The sequence below is a fragment of the Balaenoptera acutorostrata genome, chromosome 7, assembly GCF_949987535.1.
Source record: "Balaenoptera acutorostrata chromosome 7, mBalAcu1.1, whole genome shotgun sequence".
Lineage (NCBI taxonomy): Eukaryota > Metazoa > Chordata > Mammalia > Artiodactyla > Balaenopteridae > Balaenoptera > Balaenoptera acutorostrata.
This window is the reverse complement of record NC_080070.1, coordinates 15619081-15636232: the sequence shown is the minus strand read 5'-3', so window position 1 is coordinate 15636232 and position 17152 is coordinate 15619081. Positions and strand designations below refer to the sequence as shown.

The 17152-nt window shown below is 39.6% G+C and overlaps 1 protein-coding gene across 3 annotated transcripts in view; it reads right to left on the bottom strand.

Moving 5' to 3' along the window:
• Nucleotides 1-17152, bottom strand: part of KIAA1549 (KIAA1549 ortholog) — a 154724-nt gene that overhangs the window by 19914 nt on the left and 117658 nt on the right. For all 3 annotated transcript variants that reach the window (XM_057549900.1, XM_057549902.1, XM_057549901.1), the window contains 2 exons: nucleotides 14696-15013; nucleotides 4450-4496 (listed from right to left, as the gene is read on the bottom strand). In XM_057549900.1, coding sequence (XP_057405883.1) covers nucleotides 4450-4496; nucleotides 14696-15013 — 365 coding nt within the window. The remainder of the gene's footprint in view (nucleotides 1-4449; nucleotides 4497-14695; nucleotides 15014-17152) is intronic.

Below are 17152 nucleotides of genomic sequence, written 5' to 3'. Positions count from 1 at the left end.
TAACTATATTTCCCCCCCCCCAAAAAAATTAAATGAGAAGAATTCTACATTTTAAAAAAATGTCCTTAAGAGAAGACATCTGGATTCTCATATACTTTGTATTCAATCAGTTGCCATCAGTTATTTTAAGAAGAAAAGCTCACCTCACATAAATATGTAGTTGAGAAAAGGAGGAAGATTTTAATAGCCTTTCCAGATAATATTCAAGTAGTACTTCGGTTAAATATTCTTCTTTGAAACCACACCAGAACTCAACAATACTTCCTTAAGGGTGAGTGGCAATACAGACTCTGAAACAGTATCAATGAACTTTTCATCTCTGCTACATTAAAACCACTGGTCCTTCTTGCACTCTGAATAGACCTATGCATGGTTTTATGACATTGGTCATTTGGAAAATATTGGTTCAATGAGTCATGCAGACTTTTATTTTACTGACACATTTTATTTTACAGTAACCCCAAATCACATTCATTAATATCACCATTGAGCTCATCAGAGAAGGCTTTAAGTACTAGGAAGCTGTCAATTGCACGGTGACAGACAAGTTTCCAAAATTCTAATGTTCACCTGAAAGCTCAATTTTATTATTGGCAACAAATGCTGCCAGTTGTTTTCCTTCAAGTGACAGGTTCTTTTTCGAGGCCAAACACCCAAGTCCGCTGGCTGTTTGTTCAAGAAAAATCACAGCACCAGTTAGTTCAATTCTCAACTCAAACAACTGAACAAGTGCCTTTCTTCAAAAGGCCATATTCAGCAGAAGTGCTTTATATGCATCTCCTCTTTTGTCACCCAGACTGTTAGAGACTCAAGGGTCTAGGTTTAATAAAATTAATTTTTACTACTTCATCAATGACATACTAACATAAAACTGGCATTTAAAAAAAAGCTGTGATTGCCCAGCGGTGAAGAATACTGGAGCAAGTCCTTCAACAGCTGGGTGCCACCGGCTGGGTCCTGCTAAGGCACCACAGTTTCACCCACCATTGCTTTCGCACCTTGGTGCAAGGGTCAGCAGAATGAGAGAAGTCAGATAACAACTTAATATTATTATAAAAATAGTTTTGACCTGACAGACCTCCCTGAACGGTTCTCAAGGACCTTCTAGGGATCTAAGAATCTCACCCTGAGAACCACTCTTCTAAAGAAATTTAAGAATAAAAAAAGATGATAATTTAATTACAGTTTCTTGCAAATGACAGTTAACTAGTAATTAATAGATTATACCTGTTCGATGAGGAAGTACACCAACTTACCCTTATTCTATACTGTCATTTCTGGAGTACAGCTCATAAACTGAAACTCAGTCTACCTATATTAATCTCTTTAAATAACTGCTGCTGTTTTAGATTGACCTCGGAAACAGATGTCTGACCTCTCTGGCCTTACATATCTAAGAGCTTAGCCAATGCACACTCCTTCCAGATCTGTAAACTGGAGCTCATCTAACCTAATCATAACCTCTGGACCATCCACCCAGGAACTATCTCTTGCCCTTTACTTAATTATTTCTGCTTTACCCAGTCACTTAGCACCCTCCTGCCTACACTTGCATCCTTTTAATCCTAAATTGTGTGCTCAGATAGTTCAGTGCACTACAAATACTCTAGAATCTTTTATCTTGGGTGACCATAAAATTTATCATCCAAACCAGAACACTTTTGAGAGTGAAATTTATTAATAATTATGCTGAGCAACAGGTGTAAATTAGGACTGAACTGGGCAAATCAGATCACCTGGTCCCCCTATCATTAGCTTCTGCCCGGGATCACCTAGTCTCCACCTGTTCCCTTTACTTTGTTGCTTTTGGACCACAAAGCACTGCCTTGGTGGGGGAGGAGGGTTGGGGAAAAATAAAAGAAACCCTGCTGAAAATGAGGGCAAATAAAGAAAAATAAAGAAAGAGTGGGTTTCCCTGGGGGCGCAGTGGTTAAGAACCCACCTGCCAATGCAGGGGATACAGGTTTGAGCCCTGGTCTGGGAAGATCCCACATGCCGCGGAGCGGCTAAGCCCGTGCGCTACAACTACTGAGCCTGCACTCTAGAGTCCGCGAGCCACAACTACTGAGCCCACGTGCCACAACTACTGAAGCCCACGCACCTAGAGCCCGTGCTCCACAACAAGAGAAGCCACTGCAGTGAGAAGCTGCGCACCGCAACAAAGAGTAGCCCCCGCTTGCCACAACTAGAGAAAGCCCACACACAGCAACAAAGACCCAATGCAACCAAAAATAAATAAATAATAAAATTTTAAAAAAAGAAAAAGTAAGGAGGAAGCAGATAACATTCTTACCTCTGTGTGACTTCCGATCATTAAAGGGATAGTTGAATATAATTTCTGAGACTCTGTTTATCTACAATTCCTTCATTGAAATAAATCAACTGTCTATTCACACGTGGGCCTGAATTACCAACCCTCTCTTCTGTTCTAATGGTCTATTTGTCTTGCTTTATAACAATACCACACTCTTAATTCCTTGACAGTAATTTATAACATTTAGAACAGTGCTAACATCTTATTCTTCTTTCTCAAAGTGTCTTGGCTGTTCTTGGCCCTTTGCATTTCCACATACATTTCAGAGTGAGTTTGTCAGTTTCCATGTATTAAAAAACCCAACAAACTATTGGGATTTTGAATGGGACTGCAATAAATCTATAGATCACTTGGGGAGAATTGACATTTAAAAAATATTGAGTTGCACAATCCATGAATATCTTTCTTTAGAAGGCTTGAATATCTTTAGTTAGATTTATCCTGAGGTATTTTATATTTTTGAATGCTATTTTATATAGTATCTTTAAAATTTTTTATTTTCTGTAACTGCTCATAAACAGAACAGATTTTTGTATACCGGTCTTACAATGCTGTATACTGATCTTTGTAATCTTCGTATCCAGCTACCCTGTAATTTAACTATCTTGCTATTTAGCCATCTTGCTAAAGTCGCTTACTTCTAACAATTCATGTGTTGACATTTTAGTTTTTTCTACTACAAAATTCTATCATCTGTGAATAATAACAGTATTATTTCTCTCTTCGAATTCCTTAATCCTTTTGTTTCTTTTTCTTGCCTTATTATACTGGCTAGGACCCCACAGGGCAATGCTGAATAGAAGTAATGCAAGCAGGCATCTTTGTTTTGCTCTTGCTCTCAAAGGGAAAGCTTTTAACATTTCACCATTAAGCAATATTTGCCAAGATACCTTTTTATCAGATTACTATCAGTCTGCTTCTATCCTGTGTTTGCTAAGATTTTTACCATGTATGGATGTTGAACTTTATCAAATGTTGTATCTATTGAAATGAGAACATTTTCCTCCTTTATTCACTGCAAAGTAGAGAATTACAATGATTTTTAAAAATTTTAAATTACTCTTGCACTGCTGGAAAAAAATCCAGTTTGATTATGATATGATAGATATCCTATTGATTTTATTGCTGGATATACTTGCTAATATGTAGTTTCAAATTTTTGGCATCTATGTTCAGGAGTGAAACTGGCCCTTAATGTTTCCTTTCTTGCAATGTCCTTGTCCTTCTTGTCTTTGGTATAAAGGTTATGCTGGTCTCATAAAATGAGGTGAGGAGTGTTTTCTCTTTTCTGTTCTTTAGAAGAGTTTGTATGACATTGGTATCTTTAATTCCTTCAGTGTTTGGTAGAATTCACTGTTGAAGCCACCTGGCCCTGAAGTTTCCTTTGTGGGAAGAATTTTAATAATGACTTTAAACTCAATAGTTATAGGACTATTCAGGTTTTCTCTTTCTAGGAATTTTTCAAAGAACTATAACTTTCAGCTTTGTTGATCTTCTCTAGTATGGTATTTGTTTTCTACTTCATTAATTTCTATTCTTATTTTTATTATTTCCTTCCTTCTACTTCCCTAGGTTTATTAGATCTTTTTTTAACATTGAGACAGACACTTAGATTATTGATTTTCAGCCATTTTTCTTTTCAAATATATTTTGAGTCTTTCAAGGCATCAAAGTGCCCCACTAACATGGCTTTAGATGTACCACACAACTTTCAATATGGTGCATTTTCAAGACTCCAAGCCTCATGAGCCTGTCAAAAGTTTTGCTCAGCTTCTCAGTCACCTCCTCTGGAATCAGCAGGTATCCGTGGGAGAAAGGCAGGGCTCATCTCTCTGGATTTGCTGGATCTTGGCCCCATACTGCTTCACTGCCCTGTTAGCCACCTGGTTTTTTGTTTTTATTTTTTAAATCTTGTCTAGCTTTTCCACTTATCATCAGCAAATTATCTAGTCTGTCACTACTGGAAGCAGGACTTAAATTCCAACTTTTTTCCTCCTCTTCTGGTTAGATCAAAATAACACACAACTCAAAAGAGTTTTTCATCTGCTCATATTAGCTAAAAGAAACAAATTTGCAAAATATAAGAAACAGCGTATGTGAGAAAGTCCTGATACCTTTTCTCCTAAAAACCTTACCTTGGTAATGGGCCTGATGGGGGAGCCATTCCATAGTCTTCATATCTCTGGAGGAAATTCAAAACAAGACGAAGATTAACATTCAATATTTATTATAAAGTGACAACAGCAAACTTACAAATTTAGATTTGCAGGATCAACTTCCAAGAGAATTATTTTCTCATAAAAAGTTAGCATGCTATCAGGGCATTCTGCCATCAAGTAATGCTAGAAGTTTCAGTTTGGGGAACTGGGCTAATAAACACACAACTAGTTTCTAGACCTTTCTTTCTTTTGTGAAAATATTAATAACAGACAGGGTTTCTGCACCTGCTCTTCTCTGTAGGCTTATCCTCTACAAACCTGTATCTTCTGCTAAAATGGTGGGTCTTAAATGGCCACATTTAGTACAAATGACTCTATCAACATGGGCCACAATGGTCACCAGATCTAGTGGGTGCCCAATAGCAATTCAAATACACTCAAGAAACTAAACAATGCAAATGCTGTAGCATGTTGTAGAATGTTATAAAAAGAGAAAGAATATAAAGAGAACCATAAGTTAGACCCTAAAAGGTGAAGTGAACCTTCAGTTTCTGACAGTTTTCTAGTACCAAGGAGGCCCAGCCAATACTCCCTGCCCTTAAATTCCATAAGGTGTCCGTGTATCCTTCAATCAACTCTTTTTACTTGAACTAACTTGCACTAACCAAGTGTTCTTTGACTGAAACAAGATGGCACCAGAATTTTTTTTTTTTTGGCTGCGTTGGGTCTTCATTGCTACGCACGGGCTTTCTCTAGTTGCGGTGAGCAGGGGCTACTCTTCATTGCGGTGCTCGGACTTCTCATTGCGGTGGCTTCTCTTACTGCAGAGCACAGGCTCTAGGCACGCAGGCTTCAGTAGTTGTAGCACACGGTCTCAGTAGTTGCGGCACATGGGCCCTAGGGCACATGGGCTTCAGTAGTTGTGGCGTGTGGGCTCAGTAGTTGTGGCTCTTGGGCCCTAGAGCGCAGGCTCAGCAGTTGTGGCGTCCGGGCTTAGTTGCTCCACGGCATGTGGGATCTTCCCCGATCAGGGATCGAACCCGTGTCCCCTGCATCGGCAGGCAGATTCTTAACCACTGTGCCACCAAGGAAGTCTCCCAGATGTAAAGAAACCTAGACCTATGTTGCATTCCTCATGAAATCAACATATCTTAACCCTAGCATACGTGGGACTCGGATTTTAACACTTCTTTTCAACAACTATGAATCACTATTTTGGAATCAGGTATTTTAGCAGGATAGTAACTCTGGACAGCATCCGTCCAACTCCAGTCAGTTTAAACCAATAGGTTGTCCAGGATCAGGAGCTCCAAGTTAAGTCAGTAAGTCAGCCTTGCTTCTGGACCTGCTCTAATATTAGATCTTTATTTTTCTAAGCTGCCATTTACTGAATGATTATTTTGTTATTCACTATATGAACACTAACTCAGGCCCACAGCAACACAAAAAAGTGCTGACTATCTCTGTTTACAGATGAAACCAACACACAAGGAAGTTAAACAATTTCCTCCTAATTTATCTTTCTGACATGCTTTTAACCACTGGGCTGCACCACCCATAATTCCTAAAACCAGACTTTCCCTCTTGAATAAATCGCTACTTTGCGGGGTTTGGGGGGGAGTAGGAGCTTTGGAGTCAGACACACTGACCAAGCTACTCCACTTCCCTTGGAATATTTCCTTAGGCCAAGAAGTACAGAACAATCTCTGTACCTCATAGAATTCTGAAGGGATTAATACACATGAAACTGTGCTCAAATTACTTCACCTCTGACCCTCACTGCTTCCCTTCCCTTGGCAAAGGGAGAGAGATTAGAACCCTGTAGAGTTCCTCAACTGAGGTAAAAAAGCCAAAGGGGATTATGGAAGAAGAGAGAAATAGGACAAAAAGGAGTGTCAGTTCCTTTTCCAAATAATTAAATAGAAATCTGAGACTGCATAAAGATTATTTACAGTGGCCCTTGTGCTTTCAGCACAGTTTGGACTTTTTAAACATAGTCACATGCAAAATAAAACCAAAAACAAGGATCAAGGCTTCACAGTTTACCTATCAGGATTTCAAAAGATCTAATAAGTGATAAACTAAAAGAAAATCAATGCAAAATAGCTATCTACTCTTTAACTGTTTTATTATTGTAGTGCTAGGCATTTCCAATCTATTGTAGTCAGAAAAAGGATACTATTTTTCTAGAGACTACTTGCCCCAGTGAAAAGGTTTTAAAAAAAATCGCAGACAGACGGCAGGCATTTCCTTTAAGTGGGTCACACGTGTAAAAAAGTTTGGAGGACAAAAGAGAACTTCAAGGTTTCAATCAGCTAGGTGAATAAAAATCCCATTTTAATGCATCCTTTCTTTCTATACAGTATAAAACAAGCCAACAGAGCAAGAAAGGCAAGTGGTGAGTGGAGTCTGGAGGGGCCTGAGGTAAAGCAACCAGACAGTAAGGTCTGCTCGTAAAATATCTTAGCTCAGGTATTCACACCTGCTACTTAGAGGACAACTCCACGGAGGTTAACTTGACTCAGGAAAGCAGAAATACCACCTATTAAGTGGCCTGACTCACCAATGTATAACTAACATCTTTACGCTGGCAAAAAAGAAATAAAAATGTCATCAGATGGTAAATAAAGGTTCATGGGGTAACTGAAGGCACCTTGAAATCCACATTCCTGTGGTTTTTTACCGTAGTCAGCAAGAGCAAATAAAAGGTGATCAGGTTCCTCCTGGCAACAAACAGTAACTTTACAACCAATTTATAAACACATTGAAGTTACATTAGATATGCCCAAATATAACCAATGATTCTGATTTTCCACTAAATTAAATTGCTACCACTCCCATCAAAATATGAAGGGTAACATCAAAAGTTCACATCAAAACCATGCAATAAGAGTATTTATAAAAATCTTGCTATGCGTCTGAGTTCTTGGTTAAGATGGAGGAGTAAGGCATTATCACGGAATCGTTAATCTGCAACACGCATGAACAATGAGGAAAGAATAAAAAATAGTAATACAAATCTGTCAAAAATTACTGCTCCACTTGATCAGCAGATACCAAACAAGTAAATAAATGGGTAAAATATGCCATAAACTGAGAAAAGCAGTGGCCAAGGGGGGGGGGGAAAGAAAGACTCTGGCAGCACAATGTGACCCCTAACTTAGTAAGAATAGCCATTCCTCTTTTTAACTTCAAAGATGTGGTAATAAAACAACAAAATGAGAGACCACAGAACTATGGAAATAATGTGAGGACCAAAACAATGCCAGTATGACTTTAAGAGATCAACTAATGGGGTAAAGAATAGATATGGTTTAAAAGCAAATCAATGCCACAGAGAAAAGGCCCAGGATAACCGTAATCGAAGGCAGAGAAAAAAGAACAAAGTAGCCAAAGCAATTAGAGATAAATGATAGATACAGAAAAGAGACAAAGATGAGCCAACATAAAAATAATTGGTACCTTCAACTCCAATAAATAGAACAGAGTAAGACAATTCCCTGAGGTGAATGAAAGAATTGAATCCAAAGATAAAATGGACGTTGGTTATTCAGGGCGGAAAATGATTCAGAAAAACTGGTTGAATGCCAAGAACTATTTACGAGGACAGGACATATACATCTTCTATCAGAAAGGGAGAAATTAAGATGGCCACAAATTTCTGCGCTGAACAATTCAAGGAGCAAACAAGCAACAGGTAGATGCCAGCAGCGAACAAGTTCATGTCGGGAAGTGAGATGAGAGCTCTCCTTTTGGAAGAACGCGACTAAGCAAAAAGGCGCCTGGAAGGTCTCCCTCTTCACTCCAAGTCCTCCTGTCACCCATAGGATGCATCTACTGTGTTAGCCTCTCAGCTTCTTGGTCTGCTCAACACCAATAAACGGCATTTTACTTGTCAGCCACCACCCTGACATCCTACTTTCAAGACCACAGGCAGGGAGATGATTAGGAAATCTTCCAATAATCTTGGTGAGAGATGATGATGGCTCCAACCAGTGTAATGCAGTGGGTAGATTTGAGAGGAAGAATCTACAAAGCTCCAGCACGTTTAATTGCCCACTACTTTCCCTTTCAGTGTATGGTCTATCATCACCTCAAATGCACCCTCTGATCTGCACATCTCTTCCCAGTTGTCCTTTCATCACATATGCCTGATAAAGCCCCAGCTCCAGATCAATCCAACTGCCTGTTTTCTCCTTGTCTACACCTGGGTATCTGAATGCTGAGAAACAAAACTACAGAACTTTAATCTGTGCCACTATAAATTCACGATCGTCAGTCTGAACAGCAGCCTCAATGCTAAGTGATTACTCCCACGTCCCTAATCTGTTTTCTCTCATTCTCCACAAAGAGTATTTCAAGTTTCTACTCTCCCTCAACCCTCCTGCCTTGCCTTGCCACACTTGTCTCATTCTCAACAGATGACTCTGCTTTCTCTACTATGAGAATAGAAACCGTGAGATGGGTGGTCCTGCAATGTACTGCCACCCAACTACAAACCTGATTGTACTTGCACCCAATTCTTTCTCCCTCCCATTAAACTGGAAGAAATACATCCCTTCATTTCTAAAGATAATTCCTCCACCGGTACTCTGGGCCCCCTTTCCTGTATCAGCAAGCTCTCCTCCTACACTGGCTCAGTGCCATCAGCAATTAAACATGCTGAAGCCATGTTGATTCTTCCTCTCTTGCACTGTGACAAACCACTCTCCAGTGTAAAATGAGAGCAATCTTTCCAAAAGGCACACCTAATGATGTCTCTAGCCTGCTCAAAACCCTTCAGTATCCAGGCACTACCCTCAGGATGAGGTCTAGGCTCCTAACCTCTCCGCTTCTTCCTTTCCCTCTCCTGCCTCACATCTCACCACTTTTACTTCCCACTTCCCCTTAGTTCCCCAGAACTAACTTCAAGGGTTGACTGCATCCCTGCTATCAATTACTGAAAGAGGAGTGTTGAAATCTCTGACCAGAATTGTAGATTTGTTTATACGTGCATGCAGTTCTGTCAGTTTTTGCTTCATGTATCTTGAAGCTCTATTACTAGGCACATAAACATTTAAGATTTTTATGACTTCTTTTTTGTTTTGTTTAAAAAGATCCATTTATTCTAAAATTCTTTTTATTTATACTTTTTAAAAAACATCTTTATTGGAGTATAATTGCTTTACAATGTTGTGTTAGTTTCTGCTGTATAACAAAGTGAATCAGCTATATGTATACATACATCCCCATATCCCCTCCCTCTTGCGTCTCCCTCCCACCCTCCCTATCCCACCCCTCTAGGTGGTCACAAAACACGGAGCTGTTCTCCCTATGCTATGCGGCTGCTTCCCACTAGCTATCTCTTTTACATTTGGTAGTGTATATATGTCAATGTTACTCTCTCACTTCGTCCCAGCTTACCCTTCCCCCTCCCCATGTCCTCAGGTCCATTCTCTATGTCTGCATCTTTATTCCTGTCCTGCCCCTAGGTTCATCACAACCTTTGTTTTTTTGTTTTTTTTAGATTCTATATATATATGTGTTAGCATACAGTATTTGGTTTTCTCTTTCTGACTTACTTCACTCTGTATGACAGACTCCAGGTCCATCTACCTCACTACAAATAACTCAATTTTGTTTCTTTTTATGGCTGAGTAATATTCCATTGTATATATGTGCCACATCTTCTTTAACCATTCATCTGTCGATGGACACTTAGGTTGCTTCCATGTCCTGGCTATTGTAAACAGTGCTGCAATGAACATTGTGGTACATGTGTCTTTTTGAATTATGGTTTTCTCAGGGTATATGCCCAGTAGTGGGATTGCTGGGTCATATGGTAGTTCTAGTTTTAGTTTTTTAAGGAACTTCCATACTGTTCTCCATAGTGGCTGTAACAATTTACATTCCCACCAACAGTGCAAGAAGGTTCTTTTCTCCACACCCTCTCCAGCATTTACTGTTTGTAGATATTTTGATGATGGCCATTCTGACTGGTGTGAGGTGATACCTCATTGTAGTTTTGATTTGCATTTCTCTAATAATTAGTGATGTTGAGCATCCTTTCATGTGTTTGTTGGCAATCTGCATACCTTCTTTGGAGAAATGTCTATTTAGGTCTTCCACCCATTTTTGGATTGGGTTGTTTGTTTTTTTGATATTGAGCTACATGAGCTGTTTGAATATTTTGGAGATTAATCCTTTGTCAGTTGCAAATATTTTCTCCCATTCTGAGGGTTGTCTTTTCAAAGATTTTTATGATTTCTTGATGAATTGGCCACTTTATTATTATGAAATAATCTTCTTTATCCTTGGTAATATTCTTTACTATGAGAACTATTTTGGCTAATATTAGTATAGCCACTCCAGGTTTTGTGATTAGCATTAGCAATGGTATATCCTTCTTCATACTTTTAACGTACTTGTGCCTTTATATTTAATGTGGGTGTCTTGTAAGCAGTGGATAAGTGGATCTTGCTTTTTATCCAATCTGACAATCTCTGCCCTTTAATAGGGATATTAAACTGTTCACATTTAATATGATTACCAACAGGTCTGGATTTAAATCTACCATCTTGGTATCTGCTTTCTGTTTGTCCCATCTGTTCCTTGTTCCCCTTTTCCTCTTTTTCCACCTTCTTTTGGACTACTTTTTTTTATTTCATTTTCACTCCTTCATTGGCTTATTAGCTACAATTATTATTTTTTTAGTGGTTGCTTTAGGGTATATTTATATATTTTTCACTTATCACAGTCTACCTTCAAGTGCTATTATTCCACTTTGTGCATGGTATAAGAACATTAAAACAGTCCCCTTCTACTTCTCCCCATTTGGTCTGGGTGCTATAGTTTTCATACATTTTTACTTCTACCCCACAATACTTTGTTACTACTTTGCTTTAAATAGTCAATTACCTTTTTAAAAGATTTAAATAATGAAGAAAAAAGTTTCCTATAATTACCCACATATTTACATTTCTAGTGCTTTTCATTCATTTATGAAGGTCCAGATCTTTATCTGGTATCATTTTACTTCTGCCTAAAGGACTTTCTGTAACATTTCTTATAAAGCAGGTCTGCCAGCGATGCATTCTTTCAGCTTTTGTGTGTCTGAAAAAGTTTTTATTTCACCTTAGTTTTTGAAAGAGGTTTTCACTGGATATAGAATTCTAGGTTGACAGTTTTTTCTTTCAGTTCTTTAAATATTTGTTCCACTGTTTTCTGGACAATGAGAATTCTGCTGTCATCCTTACTTTTGTTCCACTGTATGTTATATCTGCCCTTTTTCTCTGGATAATATAAAGATCTTTATCACTTATTTTAAGCAATTTCATCATATTTTTGGTATAGTTTCCCTCATATTTCTTGTGCATATGGTTCATCAAATTTTGTGGATCTGCAGATTTACAGTTTCAATCAAATTCAGAAAAAATTATTCCTCTATTTTTTTCTGACACCCTCTCTGCTCCTTCAAGAACTCCAATTACATGTATATTAGTCTACTTAAAGTTGCCCCACAGCTCACTAATGAGCTATTCATCTTTTAGTGTAATATTTACTCTCTTTGTTTCATGTTGGATAGTTTTTATTACTATGCATTCAAGCTTACTAATCTTTTCTTCTGCAAATCTAATCTACCATTTATCCCATCCAGTACATATTTTTCATCTCAGACATTATAGTTTTCATTTCAAAATTTGATTTGTATCCTTTAATATTTTCAATGCTTCTAATTAATATGTTCACTCTTTCCTCTAGTTTCTTGAACATACAGAACTCCATTATAATTCTCTTAATATCTTTGTCTACTCATGGTACCATCTATGCCATTTTCTTGCTTCTCTGCTTGTCTGGTTAGTTTGATTGGATGCCAGACTTTGATTATTAAGTTGACCTTGTTGGATACTGTATATTTTTTGTTTTCTTTATAAATATTCTTGAGCTTTGTTCAGGTTCAGGTCTTACTTTTTTCTGTGTTAGGTAGAATGAGAGCAGCTCTGAGTACTCTAATCGATGCTCCATGAATTATGAGGTCTTTCACACTGGTACAAAAGAAACTGTATTAGTCATCTCAGGCTGCCATAACAAAATATCACAGATTGGGTGGCTTAAACAACAGAAATTTACTTTTTCACAGTTTTGGAGGCTGGAAAATCCACAATCAAGTTTCCAGCAGGGTTCAGTTGTTGGTGAGAGTTCTCTTCATGGTTTGTGGACAGCTGCCTTCTTGTGTCCTCACATGGTGGAGAGAGAGCTCTGGCGTCTCTTGCTCTTCTAAGGGCATCAGTTCTATCAGATCAGGGTTCCAACCTTATGACCTCATTTAACCTTAATTTCCTCCTTCAGGACTCTATCTCCAATATATTCGCATGGGGGTTTAGGCTTCAACATACAAATTTGGGGGGAATACAATTCAGTCCACAGCAGGAACATATTCCCACGTTTATATGAGCTCTGAGGATTGTTCCCACTAATCTTCTGGGGTAGTTCTGTACTTAAAACTGGTCAGTACTCAAATGAAGATTCCATGCAGCTCTCTGGAATTATCTCTCTGTGCATCTCTCTGCTTTCCTGCACTGTCCATTGTGAACTCTAGCTGCCTTTTCCTCCCCAGACTCTCAACTCTGTTTTCTCAACTCAGGGAGACCACTGAGCTCTGCCTGGGGTCTTCCGCCCTGCACCATAGCTAGAAACTCTCTCAAGACTAGAAACTCTCTCAAGACAGTTGGGGTGACTGTAGGGTTCTACTCATCTCTAACGTCCAATGTTGTGAAAACCCATATATTTTGTTCAGTTATTTTAGCTGTTTCTGGAGAGAAGGTAAATCTAGATCCTTTCCTCCATCTTGTCCAGAAGAGGGAGTTTGTACCAGACACTTTCACTTCTGTGTCTCTGATAGCTTCCCCACTACCTGAAATACTCTTCTTTAATTGATAACCACTAATTACCCTCAGACTTCCACTTAGATTTCATTTTGTCTATAAAATCCTTCCCAAGCACTTTCGGTCAAGTACTCCCCCCACATACTTTCCTCTTGCCATGACACCTGCCACACTGTGCTGTACTAAGTCACTGCTTCAATTGTCCACATACCCGCACTGGGATGTAGGAGCTGGAGTTGTGCATCATGCACCTCTGTATCCCGAGCACCCAGAACATGGCAGGTGCTCCATAAATATATTTGAATGAATAAACAAATGAGAGAAGCTTAAACAGATAGCAGCTACAGTCAAATTCATATTATCACCGAGTTTTGTCCTGTATCATCCATTTCCTTAAAGATTATAAACTACCAGTCACAATTATATACCAACTGTAAATATGAAGTAGTTTAATATTTATTGTTGAAACAATCTATATTTTTATATTTAAGACAACAATGACTAGATTGAATATTTTTCCCCTGCATGGTAGCCTTTATCTATACCTCAGGCCCACCATGCCTTGAAGGAAACAATCTATTGCGAAGAGCATACTTTCAAAATTCATACCAATTTCAGAGATGAAAATTCTTTTAACATATGTTTATTATCACCCAATTTAACCTTAATATGGTTAACAAAATTAGAGGCACCCTGTATAAACACTCCTTGAAGAAGAAATTTAAATTGTAACCTATTAACATCTTTCCAGAGTCAAATGTTTCAGTCTGATCGTTTAATCTGAAATTAGCAAAAAATAATATTTAATGCTACATCCTTGAGTTCTACTTCTTCTCCGTGACTTGAGAAGGTACATTTGAAAGGTCTGACTGAATATGAAAAAAATAAAGGATCACAAAGACAGATGAAACACTGAAATGTCAACTCCCAAGATGGAAATCTGGTATTTGAAAATGACTGTGCTTGGCTACCTGTGGACTAGCTGCCTACATTCCCAGACCCTCACCTCTTCAGTCCCAGATGGGCTACACAAAGAAGTTTAATGATTCTAGTACATTCTTAACTGTACCTCTTATGGAGACATCAATGAGAATATATTTTGACACATACTCCACCTATATTTCATGGCAATGAAGGGAACTTAGGAAGATACCTCCACAAAACACGTGAGTTGCACAAAAGAATGCTTTCAACACTGAGAATTAACCTAGAAGATAATAAAAACTAAGACTCATCATCCAAGCTTTAATTCCAATCAAATCCAACAAGAGTATTGCAGGGATCCTGAAAACGAGGCAGTCAGGCAACAAAGCTCTGACATCTTGCCCATAAGAGAATTCTAGAAGGTCCACACTTACACTGCATGGGTTGTTGGCCGTCTGGGCTGGGCTGTAGAAGGACCCCCACTGGGTGGCTCGTCTCTCTTCCCGGGAAGGGGTGCTGTTCACAGGCAGGCCAGCTGGGACCCCAGGGCCTGCAGCCGCAGTGTTAGGGGGCTGGCTGCTGGGGGCCACGAGGGCAAAAGCATCATCCAGGAGGGAGTGCATGGTCTGCCGCGCCTCCTCGATGGACGGCTGGGGTGGGACGTACTGGGATGCTGGGAAGGGCAGGCCTGGATACCTCCCCAGCTCAACTGAAGACGGCGTCTGCACATCTGCTGGGAGGTCGGGATCAGACTACAGCGGGGGAAAAAGCAAAGTGAAGAATCAGACACGAGCTTCTGTGGAGACCCAAAAACAAAACTCTAGGACTAAAAAAGAATTTAACAATTTTCACTGACGTTGAGGAATGGGTTTACCGTAAGAATTTTTCAAATCACAGCTGAAGAATGTGCATTACCTTTCAGGGGGGCAAAAAGTTTGAATCAGAAGAAAAAAAAAAGTAAAAATATTCAACAGTCATTTGTCCAGCAAAACTCAATCAACTCCCTGAAATGTATCTCAGTACCTGGAAGTGCACATTTTTTCCTGAAAGCCCCTAGCAACCAAAAACGATGTGTCAGAGTCTATATACTAAAATACCTAGTTGACTTTCCCTAGATACAGAAACCCAAAACTAAAGCAGTCTATTGACTATTAATAATAGGAAGAATAGCCCTATACACCCACAAAAGAGTTCAAAGGCACCACAATATTACAACTATGTGTGTATAAACCATTTTAATACCTATTACGACAACTCTTTACAAACAGTAAATAGTGTCAATTATTTGTTCAGAAACTACTTCTTTTAAATGGTGGTATCCCTGGATAACATGAGTCAACAAGAAAAGTTTAAATTATATTCTATACCCACTGTCTAAGAGGCAGGGACATAAGTAACAATTAAGATTTTTTAAAAATCTTATTTCCTGATACTACCTTCTGAGCCAAATGTTGTCATAATATACACTCGGTAAACTGTAAGAGACAAAACAAGGAACCAATGGAAAAAGAGGCCTTTCTGGTCTCAGTGGCCCCAGAAGCCCAAACATCACAATGACTACAACTGACACACTGAAAAGAGAAGAGGTTCTGCTCAAGGGGCTGGTGACCCCATGCCCTCCATGAAGAAGGGTGGGTGCCTTTTTCTGGAATGCTCTGCTTGCCCTACTCGTCCACGGTTTAGGTTTGCTCATTGGATCACTCTACATGAGGGCCAAAGGAAGGCATTCCCATATCTGTTTGGATCAGTGAGTCTCTTACAAAGAAAATCTCTATTGCAGAGACACATCCTTCCTCTTAGCCAACTGTCTAAAATGCTTCCTAATGGCTATGGTCTGTCCAGCAATGATCCGTTATTATTCACACCAGCGTCAAACACTTAACAGCAGCAGCTGCTTAACTCCAAACAGAGAGAAAACTAGATAACGGACTGGCAAACCCACCAACAGCTCACAGACCTGTTCTGCTTAGCCCGCACCAGTCTTTAAAAAACAGATGGCCAATATTTTAAAAATCTGAAAATTTCCTACTAAAACTCAGAGTTCCGGATTCTCTTGGCAGACCTGGAAGCCCTGGCATCACTGGGCCCTCACCCTCTACAGAAACAAGTGCCATTAGGTAGAGACTGCCCCCCCCCCCGAGACGGGCAGGTGCTCTGCCCTTCACAACAGCGAGTGGATGGTCTCACTCCAAGGTACAATCCACACTTAGTCCTGTGAGGCTGTTTCTCCGGAACACAATATCCCAGTAAAGTTCTACTAAATGACTTCGTCATCAAGGTAAGGATTTGGGGCCCCAAAGGTCTCTGGTTTATGACGTAGCATTGGAAAGACTCTGTGTTCCTCTCCTTACAAGGTGCAAAAAAGGGCCCACACGCATGCCCTTCTTCTGTTCTTGGTTTTCTCGAGGAGCGGACGGGGAAGAATGTAGTCAGTAGAGAGCCCCCAACCTAACACTTCATGGAGAAGCAGAGAAGCATGTCTGTAAAAACATCCTGCTGGTAAGTAAGAGTGTCTCTCCAAAGCCAGAAGCGATGTTCCTGCCGCTGGTTCCAGTAGCTGACAGGGTAACCGCGCTGCAAGGAAGAGAGCCGTGTGGCCGCAGCCTAAACCGAGATTCCAAGGTGGGGACAAACCCTACATACACTTGAAGAGAGTCCCTAAGAGCTATAGCCACTGCCAGCCTCACCCTCAGTAGTCATAACTTTAAAGAAGGTTTAACTTTTACAGCAAGAGAGACATGTTGTGAAGGTGTGAAGTGAGGTCCCCTTGGAGTCTCACTGATCCCATGAATCCTGCCAAGAAGGCAAAGAACTACAGAGCCGTGATGTCAGAGTTTCCCGTTCTCTGGTCTTCTTGCTGCCTCCACACTTTGCAGGCTACACTGTTAGCA